This window comes from Neolamprologus multifasciatus, chromosome 6 (assembly GCF_963576455.1).
Source record: "Neolamprologus multifasciatus chromosome 6, fNeoMul1.2, whole genome shotgun sequence".
Classification (NCBI taxonomy): Eukaryota; Metazoa; Chordata; class Actinopteri; order Cichliformes; family Cichlidae; genus Neolamprologus; species Neolamprologus multifasciatus.
This window is the reverse complement of record NC_140444.1, coordinates 10334350-10350825: the sequence shown is the minus strand read 5'-3', so window position 1 is coordinate 10350825 and position 16476 is coordinate 10334350. Positions and strand designations below refer to the sequence as shown.

General features: G+C 38.7%; 1 protein-coding gene across 2 annotated transcripts in view; it reads left to right on the top strand.

Moving 5' to 3' along the window:
• Nucleotides 1–309: 309 nt before the first annotated feature.
• The window catches only part of pkd1a (polycystic kidney disease 1a), a 75169-nt gene continuing 59002 nt past the window's right edge, over nt 310–16476 (top strand). For both annotated transcript variants that reach the window (XM_085162166.1, XM_085162165.1), the window contains exon 1: nt 310–864. In XM_085162166.1, the coding sequence (XP_085018292.1) occupies nt 593–864 (272 nt within the window). In that variant the 5' untranslated portion in view covers nt 310–592. The remainder of the gene's footprint in view (nt 865–16476) is intronic.

Sequence of the window (16476 nt, the reverse complement as noted above, 5' to 3'; positions counted from 1 at the left end):
ACTTTATCAGGAAAAACAAAAAGAGAATACCCATGAATCTTTTACCCAGGCCCTCTAACAAGGAGTAACCCTCATCAGAGAAAAATGACCAGAAATTGAGGCCTGCGTTTATTTCAATCGATTATTTTGGCAACTTGAAAAAAACTGTACATGCCATTTTCTAGCTGTTTTATTCAGTAACTTTCATTTTAAATGTTTACCTTTTTTAAGGGGTAATCAGTCTAACATTGTATTCATTCAACTGAGAAGGAAAAGCAGGCTATTCGCCAGGTCACAGTGGCGGCTCGTGGAACTGCATGATATGGAAAAAGGGGGAGGGAGGAAGTTCTCCAAAACTTTTTTCTCCTCAAAGGATTCTGGAAAAGCTCCGTTACATTTTCTGGGGAAGGGGATACGAGGAGAAGAAAAACAACGCTGGGAAAACAAAGACAGATAACGGTGTGAAAAAGTTAATGACTTTTTCTGTTTTTGTCTCCTTATATGAAAGCCGTGGAAAAAGGACGCGCGTGTTTTTGCTTTTGTTCCGTGCATTTTGTTCCTTCCCAGACTGTGAGGACTTACACCATCAGAGGCGATGAGATGTGAGTGAGCTATGCCTTGTGGAAATGGACAGACTTTATCCAAGCGAAAACATGGCGTCTGCCTCCCGAGGTTTAGTTTCTTTTCCAGTCTGCTTGTGGCGCTCTGCTGCTTGGAAGTATGGGGCTCCGCGGCGCAGGCGGACGGCGGCAAGAGCTGCAGTCCCTGTCCCGTTAACTGCAGCTGTCCACTGGGGCCCCAGCAGTCCTGCGTCGTCAACTGCTCCAACATCGGGTTGGAAAGGGCCCCTGCGGCGGAAGAGATCCCGCTGGCCACCAATGTGTTGTAAGTAAAAAAACCAAAACAGGCTGCACAGGATATGAATGCACAGTGGAGAGTTTTTTTTTACCCAGTTTGACCAAACTTATCACCCCGGAAAACAAGCGTAACACACGTAAAGGTTAAATTCATCTGGGGTTCTTGTCTATCAGCCCGCTTGTTATATCCCCATATGCGTGTACCCCATTATTCCTAACAGCTAACATGACGTGAGTTTTTGATTTATTGTTTATGCTGCTGTTCTGTAGTAATTAATGGGGTCAAATGTTTAATCAATTAGATCAGCTGATTGGAAAATAGTCAGACTTAATCGTTGTGAATCAAACGAGCAAAAAAACTTTTAAAATGTTAGCGTTTGTGTCTCTTCTGCTTATTAAACTCAGTGGAAAAGTGTAATTTCCTTTGTTTTGGGCTGTTGGTGGAAAAAAATCCTGTTAACTACCGCTTTTGGCTTTAAGTTTCTGTTGTTTGTTTGTTTTCCCCCTTGGTACGTCATGAAAATATTTATAGTATTAGCATTTGTAATTATCCAAGTAATCGATACAGTAATTAGCAGATTAAACATGAATAAATTGTGGCGTCCTGAACGTATAAGCGCGCTGACAGATGTGGAGATTTGATTAAGTTGGCTTTGATGGTCTTCAGGGTGCACCAGTGTAGTAAAAACACAAACAAACCCAAAACTGATTGAAAAATAAATACTATGTGGAGGCAATCAGACAATAATGAGAATGATAATAATAATAATTAATAAAATTTTTGTTTACTTTTTATGTCAAAAGAAGGACTGACTGCTGGTGACTGTGTGTGGGCGTGCGTGCGTGCTTCTGCGTGCGCGCATCTTTTTTTTTTTTTTCCCGTTTGTTGGTATTAATAAGTTGGTGACCAGAAACCAAAGGTGGAGCAGATCAGACTCGAGCCTCTGGTGTAGCTGCAGCAGAACATTCTGTTCTGTGCGATGGAAGCCATATGTTATTCATTATTTATTTTTACTGAAACTACCTTTCTTTACTATAAATACCAGGCACATAATCAGTGCACTCTGTATTGGCCAGGTCTTCCTTTAGGACACAAAATAAGCGCTATAATTTTGTTTACGCAGAGTTTTATAAGTAAATAAAACTCTGGAGGTACACTGGTTGTATTTGTGGTATAGAGGGCTTCTACTTTCAATTGGATCCCCTATTATCACCTGACCTTTAGTGGTAGTGTTTGCATAAAAGAAGAAAAGTGGCTTGTTTAGAGACAGATAAATTAGAGACAGACTCTGCTGCACTGTCTCTCTGTGATTTATCTGAATGTTAATGTCTCATGTTGGAATTTGTTGGAGCGTTAATTGCATCAAAGTAGATAAACCTCCTTAACCCTACTGTACCAGCGGAAGTCATACGTAAAGGCGGCTGGCTGTGAACTTAACTGTCCTTACTAATTTAGCTACTTGTGTCCTACTCAGTAGGCAGACACATGTGGTTGATAGCAAATATTTTACTCAAAGTTAAATCTGATTTCACAGAAGGCTGAGACATTCAGCTGTTCATTTAATAATGCTGCAGGCTGAACTTTAAAGAATAAAAAAGGTCATTTACTTGCAGCGATTTCTGAATAATGGCCTTTGGTCTGTCTGAGGCAGAGAGATGACAGTTCAGGTCTGGATTGTTAGCGCTCTTAAAATCATCTTTGTCCTTTTAACATCTTTTAGTAGATGCAGAGAAGAGTTAGTAAGGCTACTGTGAATCTCTACAGCATGCAGAGCAGGTCTTACGGGTCTTTTTTTTACATTAGAAATAAATAGCTTTTCTATTTAAGAGACTATTACCAGACTTAAAAATGTAGCCTTGGAGCAAATAACCACCACAAAAATGAATAGGCAGTGAATGATTTGTCTGTCTTAAAGCGGTGTCAGGCTAGTTTATTGTCATGTGTTGTATGTGAATTTGATACCTTGGAGGAGCCGACTACAGATTTGAGCTTGAATAGATGTGAACTCAGCGCTCACAGTAAATGACTGTCCTTTAGTCATCCACAAGGAGCGATGCTGTAAATGATTAATAGATAACGGAGCAAGCGTGTTTTTATTTATTTATTTTACTTATTTAGTAATATTGTCCTTAGTCCTCTTTGCATAACTGTGCATCCACTTTTCTGTCGGTACACATTTATTAACATTATTTAGCTGTGGGAAAACTGGATAGGACCCAGTGTAATGCTGTAGCGTCTCACCATGAAATTTAATTTAACTGTGGCTGGCTTTAGAGAGCATTCACAACTTCTCTGCTTTGTGAGAGAGAGATGCAGGAAAAGTCTCTGTGATCAAGCTATAGGTGTAGGGATGCTACCCTGAACACATGCTGTAGGTCTAAATGGATTTTGTGCCTTTTCCTTTTTTAATTTCTACTTTTCTTCCAGTAAAAATACCACATTTCCATTTGAAGAAATTGCTAGGAAAGAGCTTTTTTTTTTTTTTTTTTGCCACCAATTCTTTTCTCCTTGCCTTCTCCAGTCCTTTCTAATGTGTCTCATTACTGCAAAATAACTGAAGCAAAAATACGTCAGCTACACCGAGACTTTAATAAAACTAATTTCACATCCATTAAACACCAGCTCCTCTCCATTCTGTCTTTGCCCCTATCTGGCCCCAAATCTAAATGTTCTAGACACACCCTTGGTGGAAAGAAAAAACATCCAGTGGCTGTGAAATATTTTAACATACTGCAGAGTGCAGTTGGAGAAAAGCATTCCCGTTACACATCAGTCCATCTGCTCCAACCCACACACATAATAAAATCTCTTAACACTTCATACGGAGAGTTTTGCAGTTCTGGGACAGACTTGTAAAATGAAACTAAGTTTTTTTTAAGTGCCGTTGTTTTGTTTGAATATTCTTGGGACGCACATCATCACATTGCTGTACGAGTCCCGGGACATAAGGCAGAGAAAGTGAACTAGAAATGTTTTCAGTACTGTAAGTTTTGTGTGTGTGTGTGTGTTGTTTCTGTAAATAGCTTGATCAGACAGTAATATAAACTTGCCTTTATTAAAAAAACGAAGCAAAAAACAGCAGTAGTTTTTAATAGTGTTTATAAAAACAAATACTGTTACAGGCACACGAGAGAAGACTAACATTAGGCTACTTGTGTGGGTATGCAATACTTTTTGACATCGTTAGGTCGTACTTGCACTCCAGTAAGCACAAAATACTTTCCGTTAACTTTGCTTTTCAGTTTCCGCTGCAATAAATGCTGTGCACTGATGTTTGTAGCTATAGCTGTAGGCTCCACGCACTGGCATTGTCATTGAAGAACGGTACCACAGTGCACCAAACAAAGAACGTAGTTATTATTCGGGCCATGTAACATGTAAAGTAGCTCTTCAGTTCTTCAGCATCGTTACAGACTGTGTTTTAGGCAGTAGCACAGTTTGTTTGAAATTTAAACACACTTGTGGTCATGCATACCTTCTCCTATCTATTCTGCCAAGGAGGATTGTGTGGTGTTGCCATGACAGCAAGATGCACATACACACACAGCCCCACTGCAGGCAGGCCGATATGTTTTTAAACTACTTTATTTTCTGGTTGTGCTGGCTGTGTATGGGTCTTGGGGTTTCGAGACAGCTTTTGAACAGGTGAGACTATAAAATCAAAAATTCTCTCACTGTCTCCTGCATTGCCTTTCTGCCCTCATCTCCAGATCCAAAGGTGGTTATCGGTCTTACGACCACCTGCATGCACGCGCGCGCACACACACACACACACTGAGTGACTTTAACCCTGGAGAAACCATGGGGTCAAATTTGACCCCATGGTTTCTCCAGGGTTAATAAAGTGGGAAAGATTGAATGTACTGACCATATGCAGGGGAGATTTTGTTGTGTTACCATGACAAAAGTAACTGATGACATCACTAACAGAAGTGCAGACATTCCAGGCAGTTATAAATAAGAGAATGAGGAAAGAAGCAGGGAGAGAAGAAGAGCCAGCTCCCATCCTTCCTTTCACTGTGTATGCCTGCTCATGTCTTTTAGCTAAAAAAAAAAAAAATCCTCAGAATAAAGGTTGCTTAACTCAAAGAAATGTATGATGGGTGCCAAATCCTTAACGGTTCTTAAATTGGCGAATGAAATTATCAGCGCTCGCAATTAACGATACCTTGCTTTTAATGTTTCATAGCAGCAGAAAGAAACAAGTGTGTAGCTTGTCTCAGCCTTCATGCACTCAGTACTTTTCAACCAGGGGTGCCAGAAATGTCTTGGTTTATCATTAACTTAGTGGAGTGGCGGCAGGCTGGAGAAGAAAGTCATGCATCTGAATGTTGATGTTTTGGCAGTGAAGATTTCTTAGGGTGTTTTCTCAATTGTAAGTTTGCAATGTGCTCAGGTATGTTAAATCGCTATGCACAGATTTATTTTATAATATGGTAATCTAACCCTAGGTCTGTTTGGAAGAGGTGGACTTATACTCCCCATCAGAAATGAAAGCTTGTTGTGAACAAACAAAACAAAACATAATTTAACATAAAAAAGGCTTCTTGGTACCATCTGACTCCTCAAAAATATCCTTGTCGATCTTTTATCTCACATCTGAATAACATGAGTTTTGCAAATGGGAAAGATTGTGTGGAGAGTCACATGTGCACCAAAAACAAAACAGCATTAGGAAAGTCTGCGTAGTAAAAGTAGCTGTAAAAACTGTATCAGTGTGATTTAGTGAATAGGCTAGCATTTTTATGTACCTTTTCTAGACTTTTTGACCTCTCAAAGTGCTTTTACAGTACATACTTACCCACCCACACACATGCACACTGTATTGCATCAGGGACAATTGAAGTTCCTTTTACTCCAAGGACACTTTGACATGCAGGATTGAAGAGCTCAAGATCAAACCACTAAACTTTTGATTATTAAACGACCTGCTCTTCTTCTAAGGCGACATTTTACTTTATACGATTTCAGTTCAAGTCACCTCAGTTGATGATCAATGAAGCACCAATTCCCAGGAGCAGTCACCTCAAGGCGCTTTATATCGCAAAGTAAATACAATAATACAAATGTCCTGTGGATGATAATGAAAGTGTACTTGAGGAGGGAATGTTACTGCACGGACTGATTGCAACTAATCAAGAAGCACCTTAAAATGTTAGTTTGTAGTACTGCAAGCCTTTTTTCTCTCACAAGTTCCCACCAAAATACACTGCTCTGTCATACTCAAAGGCTTATTTATACACATGTGGGCATCGTTCACATAGTTGACTGCAATTTATCCAGCAAAACGTCGGCCAGATGTGTTGTGTTCACAGAGGAAAAAAGCCTGAAAAAGAATGCACACATGCAGACTAGGAAGTAACAGCGTAGCACAAAGAACACAATACAGTTTTTACTTAATAGTCACAATTTTCTTCTTTTGAGAAGATATAAGTTCTTAATTTTTAAATACTTTTCAGTTATAAATAAATTCTATAGTCCATTACACTACTCATAAATCAAGTTAATTGAGACAACTATTTTAACAGCAGTCTCGCACCACAAACTGTTTCCTGAAAGAGTTCATTTTAATCTTCAAAATCCCTCTAAACAAGTAAATGAGATGTTCCGTCACATCAGTCACACCGATCATGGTTGTTAATATGCAAAGAGGGGTTGATAGAAATAACTATGCTAAAAAAAAGGGAAAAATGGCACTAGTGTTCTTTAAAGTTATACTGCACTCAGGATTTACAGTGTTCCCAAGAAATATTTAAATACTAAAAAGCATTAAAGATGGTGGTGTTTATCGTAAAGAAACAATAGCAATAATATTCTAGAAAAATACATTTGTTGGTCTTAAATTATTAAAAAACAGAACAGATGTACAGTTAAAAATGGGCAAGAGAGAAAGTTCTTGTAAACACTTGTGGTTTAATATGTAGTTTGTTATTAAATTGGACATCATCTGGGCATGGAATAATTTCTGCAATAGCTGTGGTAAAGCTTTCCTTTTCCCAAGCCTTCAGTGTATTCATGTAACCGTATCTGTGATCCTTCACAAGGATCAAAATGATTATTCCATTATCTTCTTAAGAGAATATTGTTTCAGTAGGTTGCTGGCATGCTTGGATCTTTGTTCAGCACACTTTATCCTTCTGTTAAAATTTTTTGGGGTGATTTCTTTAAGTTGCATCCAGAATTGTGATTGCATCAGTGCATCCTTGCTCACCTATAAATTAAGAAAAGAAAAAATAGCCAGAGTTTGATGTTCATACCTCTAGTCTTCCTGGAGTTCTCACACTTGCATTCTTCACACAAACTTCTATCACGCTTATCTAGACTTGAATGCACTCGGGTCATAATGACTCACTCTGAAGCTGCTTTTTTTCCTTGCTACCAATTTTTCATCTTATTCATCGTTTCTGTCACATTACTCCCTCTCTGCATGTACAGCACACTCAGTGATTCTGTTTTGAATGGTAACTTGGTTGAATCTGGTAATTCCTATTTCCCAGAGTGATACGTGCTGCTGTGTCTCAAATCCAGTCTGTCTGGGTCTTCTTCTGCACTTTATTTTCACAGCCCTCCTGGGTTTTTTTTTTTTTTTTTGCCAATCTAACAAATAGTGCAGAGAAAAAGCTGTATGTGTGACCTTTTCTCTAAGGTCCTTTCACTTGTTTTTGCACTTTTGCAGTTGCTTCTAAATAGTGGAGTGGTGTTAGTAAATTATCTTCAACCTCACACTGGTGCCCTTAGCAGAGTGAGCACAGGTATAATTTGTACAGTTGTCTTATTTGGTTTGACTAGTTTATTAGAACTTGTCAAAGTATGCTTATGTAACCATTTAGGAGCATGCATAGTTTCTCAGACCTCAGTCACACAGGAGGAGGAGGAAAACGGTTACTCCCCAATTGGTTGATGAGTAGTTATGAAGGTTGCTGCCTGTTGCTAGGTGACAAAAGTTGCAAAGTGGGTGCTGTACCAGAAATCTCTTTGTTATTGCTTTGGTCACTAGCAGATTGCTGCAGTTGCCCATAGTTTACAGGGAGCATGTCAGCCTATCTGCAAAAAACTCCTAAATAGTAAAACTTAAAGAAGTTCAAAGCAAACTGAAAACAGTAAAATTTGTGCCTTTTGAAAAACCATAATTCAAAAGGCACAGCTTTTATTTTGAAGGCAAACATTTTGTGTTTATGGTTTGCATAGTAAACATTTAAAAAGATAAACAAATAGAGTCTGTCATGTAAGTAGTTTGCATCTTCTGTGCATGACCATGGGAATCTGTTAGTGACCAGAGCAATTGTAAGGAGGTTTGTGCTTTCGGTTCCATACGCATATGTTTCGAACAATACAACATTTTTTATTTATTTTATCAACTTTTCTTCTGACGATGCTGTCTGTGTTGAGAGCTCAGTGGATCTGCGTTCGACTACTCCGCCTAGGCTGCACTGTCGAGCGCAGATCCACTGAGCGCAGCGCAAGCTAGCAAGACAGAAGCTAAGCTCGTTGCAACATGGCAAATTGAACCTCCCCCACCCTCATTCAGATCTGGCCTTTGGAACTATTTTGGTCTTCATGTGAAGTATGACCCTGAAGGTAAGCTGTCATGGACAAAAGTAAAACAGTATGTCGGATGTGCCACGCAATGCTCAATTACATGGGTGGGAACTACTGCGTTAGCGCAGTTTGCTCGTTAACGTGTTGACGCTGTCCAGCCCCACGCCCGGGGCGATCCGCGGTAGCTCGTTAACGGAGATTTGCCGTGTTGTGGCGTTAATGTCATTTCAGATTAAGGCTGACAGCACTAGTGGGAACACAACGAATATGATTGCACATTTACTCCGACATCATCCTAGTGCAAAGACAAGTGGAAGCAGACAAAAACAACAAGCACGCATTCTACAAACTTTACAGAGTCATTTAGACAGCCGTTAGCACATGATTCTCCTTATGGGGACCTGATATGTTTAATATGCTGCTGAGAATATAGCCCAGAAGAAGCGTATAGTATAGCTTTTATTTTGGAAAGAGCCATTTCTCTGTAATAAACTCTCTTTTCCAAAGATGAGTGATTTCTCAATCAGATAGATTTATTTTTTTATTACTTTGTTGTTTCAGCAACATTAAATTTAAAAACTGTACTTTTGAGTTAAAATATATATTTATAATTTTAATAAATGACAAATTAAAAAAGCATGAACATTGTGACACCAAAGTATTGAACCGAACCGTGAATTTTGTGTATCGTTGCACCCCTAAAAAAAAAAAAAAATAAATATAAAAATAAAGTTAGGACTTGTGTAGCTTTGACTGTCTCAGAAAATGCAGAAATAAATGCACTTTTGATTTCTACAGAGGACAGTGTTCATGTAGAACAAATGTTATTTATTTTTGATTTGCAGCATAATCAATACCAATGAATTAATACTTATCAAATCAGCAGGGGCATTCAAGATGTGTAAAATGCAGAAAAATGAAAATGTCTTGCTGCACAAAAGACACACACCTAGCTACTCTCAGCAACAATTGCACACAGAACAGAGACTGCATGTTAGAGATTACTGGGGGAAAGGGCAAAAAATGCAGTGTGTGTTCCAATTCTCTAGAATACCCTTGATAATCAAAGCATGACTTCTTAATTAAAGTAATTTATCATAACATGCTGTATGCTCATGGTATGGCTAATGCATAATGTCATAATGTCTTATGAAGACATGCTTCAAGTTTTTTTTCTTTTACATTAGGGCTTCATTCACTATTTTTCCAATCAGGGGAGATGGATGGATTCACTTTGGCAAAACCTTTCAGTTACAAAGACTGACTCATGTATCCTTTAAGAGAAGCACACTCTACCTCAGCAATATAGTAACATCTGCATTGAATTTTAATGTGAAAATTGAAGGATGGAAAATGAATATAAAATGACTAAAGGGGTACGTGTATAGATTATATCTTTAATTTATAAACTAGGTGCTTTTTTGAGTTACATTTCTAGAGTGAAAAATGCAGGTGTTGATCACATAGGAAACATTTATCTTTTACCCCAGTTAAAAAGCAGACTTTTCTCCCTCCTGTTACCCCATTAAAAAAAAAAGACTGCAGTAATTGGATTTTGTTCCCCGCTTTTAGATATAAACAGCCAAAACGCGAGTGTTTACATGTGTAGCTCGTGCATAATGATCGCTGTTGCTTGTGCATGTCTTTGTGTGTATATGAGAGAATTGCAGAAACACATTCTGTTTGTGTAGCCTATTCTGCAGAGAGTCAAAGACTTCAAGACATCCCAGAATAACACACTCCAATCCATGGGCTAAATGTTAATAAGGGCCTATGAGGCTGAAAATTGAAAAGTGAATTGTTTGCCTCTAAACTTGAAATTACAAACCTGCCAAAACTGTAATGAAATGCTGATCAGCACAGTGGTTCATTTACATTCAATCCAAGGACATGATTAAAATTCATAACAAGCCAATTTGCATATTTTAGTTAAGAAATATGAGTTATCATTCGAGTTGTTTTTTCTCTCTCAATGCAACCTCATCAAAATTACTGAAGGAAAATGAAACTAAAACAGAGACATAAGAAAAAGAAAATAAACCAAAAGCATTGTGTCATTTGTGAGCACAGTGGATCCTCTGTTGATTTCATCCCAATGAACCTGAAACTGATTCAACAAGCAGAGAGCACAGTAACAGAGACCAATCAGAAGATAAAAGATGAAGGGCTGCCAGATGATGGTGTGGAGGACTCAGCTGAAGTAGTCATCATCTTCACCACAGATTGTGCTGGCAGCCAGCCTCTGTTGTCAGGGCTGCTGAAGCTCTGCTTGTCTCTATGGTTTTGGAGGTGACAGACTTCATTTTTTGTGTTCTCTTTTGTTCCCACCATTCCCTTTTCACTTGTTGCATCAGTTTATGTGGTGCTTCCAGATTTTACAAACAAGATAAATTAAACAAAAATGCTGGTCTCTACAACTCCATGTACACACTTTGATAGCCTTAGGCCAGGGGTCAGCAACCTTTAAGACCCAAAGGGCCATTTGGACCCGGTTTCCACGCAAAAGAAAACACTGGGAGCCGCAAATACTTTTTGACATCTAAAATGAAGATAACACGTATATATCGTTTTTTACTTTTATGCTTTGTGTGAACAACTAAGATGTGTTGCTTATGAAATACATGAAGTGCTACAGAGAAAATTACATTTTATTTATGTAATTAACACATTTTGAACTCTTAAAGAAATATAACAAAAGCAAAGACACCCAGCTGAACTAAAATGATCCATGTAGCAAACAAAAACTGTTGTGAGCCGCCACCCTTATATCGCCTTTGGGCTTTTGGAGCCTTGACTTGACTTTTAAAAAACTAATTGGAAAAAAAAGCACTATGCTGCAAAAAAAAAGAAAAATAGATATTTGCAAAATTCTGCCTAAATATGTATTTTACCAGGTTAATGTGTGTGGCAGGGTGCGGTCTGCAGCACCGCTGCAGGGGAGGCGGACGCACCTGAGCGGCACCCGCAATCACGCCTCGCCACCTTAACGTCTGTGCTATCTATGCTGTTGTTGGTAAGTGTCGGGCTGTGAGCTGAAAAGCTACAGCCGGCTGTATGCGTACAGCAACCGTGTGTGAAAAGTGGTCTATAAAGAGATGCTGAAAAGCATGTTCATGGAAACATCGTTGGGTCTGCCGTGATATGTTTACAATAGGGCTGTACTTTCATCTTTACGCAGGACTGTAAGCTGTCATCTGTGAGGCGTGAGCGGTGTTTGTTTTTAACATAGTTCACAGTGGAGAACAGCTGCTGACATAATGTGGATCCGAAGATCCATAATTGGCCTACCTGGGGTTGAAAGTCTCGATAAATGCACGGCGTTTCGCCCGGTACACCGGCTTCCGCGAGTGTGACGCTTATTTTGAGCGATGACAAAATAATAAAATAACATTTTATTTTTATATTACAATGTCACAACAATCTTCCAATTTAGAACTACAAGTTAAAAAAAAGAACTAACAGAAATAAAATACACTTCAGCTAAATACTTCTAATTTATTTTCCCAAACCACGCGGAGCCGCACTATAAGGACTAAAGAGCCACATGCGGCTCCGGAGCCGCAGGTTGCCGACCCCTGCCTTAGGCTATCAATACATGAGAACTAAGCCCAGTGCTTGAAATATGTACACTCAGACATATGGTCAAAATCTAAATGCAACCTGCATGATGCATTAAAACTGCAACTAGGTCGGGAAAGTTTTATTATGGAACAAGAAAAATCTGATTCCCCTGTTTTAGATTAATTAGAGATTGTATATAAGACATGAATTTAGCTTCCGGGTCTGAAAAATGAAACCATTATGGAAGTGCCTAAATGTTTTGTAATAGCCAGAAGTAGGTGACTACTCTGATCACAATAAGAAGTCTGATTTCCTCTACTCTGTGACCTCACGTAACACTTTTCTGATGAGTATGCGTGGTTTTAGTATTCTCATGTCTCATTAAATACAGTAGGATGTTTAATTTATGAATTATGGTCCCTATTAGAGTCAAGAGGAATGATAAAGCAGGGTCAATATACCTTGTGATTGGCAAGTTGTGGGCTTATGTCAGCATACAGTGTTCCTTTTTAGTCAAATCAACCCCTCACTCATCATCAGTTTCAAAACACCAAGATAACAGACAACACGTTCAGCTCGTGGCTTAAAAATGCAAATTCATTAACCAGTCTGTGACATGATAGCGGCTGCATCCATCTTTTATATACAGTCTGTGGGTTACCTTTACTTGGCACAGTTACAACAAACCAGAACATGTGTTTGTGTTTCATTTGCAGACAGGAATATAACTGGAAACATGTAGATTGTGGTCTGCTTAGGTATATATACCACCACTAAAGATTGAGATTTGTCACCTCCAGTGTGCACTGGCGCAGTTTGTGAATCGTTTTGGAGGTTTCATGGATTTGTTTATGAGTCACACATCTTCTTCACTTTAATGCTACAAATTCAACTTTAGTAGAATTGTATAAAAAAAATCCACCATCTGAAAATATGCATGGAAAAATGCCTTATAGGTCAGCAACAAAACATCGCAGCATCACAGCTATAACACAGACACCACACATGTTTCTTAGGCTACGTTCACACTGCAGGCGAAAGCGCATCAAATCCGATTTTTTTGACCCTATGCGACCCATATCCGATCATGGTATGACAGTGTGAACGGCACAAATCCGATATTTTCAAATCCAATCTGGGTCATTTTCGTATGTGGTACTGAATGCGATACATATCCGATGTTTCAGAAAGCCGCATTAAATCCGTCTTTTAGGTCACTGACACAAGACAGACGCCAATTATCAGCGCCGGAGAAGCGCCCGATAAGACATTGCGAACGCTTCCTGGCCATCCGGTGAAACTGCTGGGAAGACAACGTTGGAGAAGCGTGAACATTTTATTTGTACTGTATAACCTGCAGATTCTGACAAAAATCTGCAGCTATCCTTTGAATCAACGCTCCTCTCTAAAACAGCAATAAGGATAATTATTAGGTTATTTACATTATTATGTAAATAACAAAATAACTTAAAGCAAAAATTGGGAAACGTGAAGTCCGAAGTCTTTATATTAAGGGCCATCAGTCAAACAATATTGTTTGCTCTGGGTCTAAACAGAGCGCGTGTGTGTGTGACGTCTTCTTTTGCGCATGCGGGCCGCTTTGAGCGTTCACACTAGAGCGCGTTTGCTGTCGCATTTTATTTGTAGTGTGAACGAGCAGACAAAAAAAAATCAGATTTGATCAAAAAATCGGAATTGAGCATTAAGACCTGCAGTGTGAACGTAGCCTTAGAGTGAAGGGGACAAGCAGAAGTTCATTATGCTTTTATGTCTAATTATTGGGACCAGTTATTAGAAATGATGAATTGATGTTACGTGGTGCTGCATTTGAAAAATTATTTCACTGCATCATTAAATATGGATAAATATGAGATTAATATCTTAATATGATCAAGGCTGACGTTGATGATGGAGAAATAATTGCTCATGATTACTCGATTAATCACACTTGTCACACATTTCCTTTATTTGGCAGAAGCATTTGTTCAAAATGACTGTGTTGTGTGGCTGGTTTATGGAAATATAACAGGATGAGAAGTAATAGAAGCAGTATTTGTTTGCATTTGTTGCAAAGTTTTCAGAGATCTAAGGATACACTTGATAAATATATGTTTGATTGTGCCTACAACATGCAGAAGATGGAAATGTTGGTTGTTACTGGTAGGGCTGTTCATATAACGATATATATCGGATGACGATATAAAAACGTCTATCGTTTCATTTTAGCTATCGTTTGTTTTCGTGGTGTCGCAAAATAACCTGTTTACGGCAACATTTTTTCATCGTTTTGATGGTCACTGTAGTGGCTATATTAATTTCTTAGAGTTCTCTCTTTCTCTTATATTTAATATAACCACACTACGGATGGACAAGCGCCTGTTTTTATGCGTTGTGGTTAACAACAACGACGGTAACACCATGGCGTGTCCGCTTGTTTATGTTCCACATAAACCTTTCACAATAAAGCTCAAGAGCCCGTTGAGACTTTTCAAAATAAATTGAATCATGTGAAAGAGCAGATTATTTACGGATGAGAAGTAAAAAAAGAGCCACTAGGTGCTAAAAAATAAACCTTGAACTCAAACGTTAGAACAGGCTTTTCCCCGCAGCAAGCCGTGTAATAAATACAAAGAAAACGGCAGCCATTACAACTTATGTCTAAAAATGTATAGTTTCATGCATCTATTAAAACACTCGACTCCAGCTACATGACGCGCAGCAGGAAACACTTCCCGCAAGTCAAGCTGCCCGAGATTCACAGAATTTACAGAAAATGTTACATTTGTGTGTTTTATATCGTTATTGGACGATAGAATTCTTATATCGGGATATGAGATTTTGGTCATATCGCACAGCCCTAGTTACTGGAAATCTAAGAAGAAAATGTACTGTAACACGCAAAATCTCTGTCTGTGCTTTGTTTGTTTCTTTGACCAGGAACTCATCTCAGACCATGAGAAGTTCACTTTACTGAGTGAATGGGTTAAACGCAGAGAGGAATTTTCCCATGGGGATCAATAAACTATACATCATCATTATTATTATTATTATTATTATTATTATTATTATTAAGTTGAGCAACCAAGCTTGGTACACCGGTAGATCTTATGTCCCTGAAGGTTCTTATCTATATCAGATTATACAATGTACTCTGTTGCGTAGCAACCACCTGTGGTTACCTAGAATATTTGCACCTATAACACCATTTAAAAACAGTGTATCATTTTTGAGTTACTACAATAACCCCTAATATCATGCAATTCAATTTCAAAAAAATGTAATTATGCATGATATATTATGATGCCATCACTTTTTGTCAGGCAAACCTTGTAAGACTCTAAAATTGCACCCACTCCTTATAAAAGGAGTCTTTCATTTATGTGTATTGATTTATATCCACAAAAGTTAAAATGTGGTTGCCTAGCAACCACCTTGTAACGTGCTAAAAGACAATGTTTAGCTCATAAATAACATCAACCACCACAATTTCTTAGCTTTTCTCAGTGAGAATAAGTATACGAACTGGACAGACATGGCACACAATGCAGTAATAAATATGAGATGTCCAGAGTTTTAACCATCAGGTTAATGAAATGTTGCAATTATGTTTTCAAGGAACAGTTTGAGAGTTACGGGTTAGTTGGGTTTATGTCTAAAGTTAGGATTAAGCTAGGGTGTTTCTCACAGATGTAAAAAAAAAAAAAAAAATTAGTATACAAAGACAGCTAAACAAACAACAAACAGCCAACACACAGAGTGGAGCAGTCAGTAGTGGTAGAGAGCAACTTTTAGCCACAGTAAGAGAACAGCTCATCAAATTGAGTACTGAACTTGCACATAGCAGTACACCTGCCGGGCTTGAAGTGGACCGGATGAATGGTTGTAGAGACAGACAAAGAACAGTCAGAGTCACAGACAGAGGTTTTTCAGCCTTTTGCAAGATGATGCATAATTTTCAGTGGTTCACTGGAAGCATTGATTGTTTTTTTTTTCCTTTTTATGGTCTCACCACAGTTGTATTAGATGCTTGAGAGACCCATTTTTGTTTTAAACCCATATTTAATGACTTGTAATATGTGGCACTGACTCACTTTCATTTACCAGGAAAAGAACAATTAGTTTCGTTTTTCCTGCATGGATTGGTAGTATGTCAAAGAGTTTGTTTGTATGTCAGTGTATCATTCTTTCAATAAGAGTGTTAAACTGCTGCACACAGCTGCCCTTAACTTGCCAGCTGGACACCAGACAACCCAGGCAGCAGCAGCTGGAAAAATGGACAGAATGTTCTAAAGAGGAAAGGCGAGCCAGTCTGTGAAGTAGAATGTCAGGCTTTTTAGACCGAACGTCCTCAGCCCCATTTTCCTGTTAATTTCGTGCTCCCTTTTTTCTTGCAGTAGGGAAAGTACCCGACCACTCCGATCTCCCCCACCTCCTCACCCCTTGTCGCAGGCATGAGGTTCTGGCTGGCAGCTCTCAAACGAAGCAGCCCACAGTGGGGTGATTGTTCTCCACACCTGGCCCGTGTCACTCACTGCTACT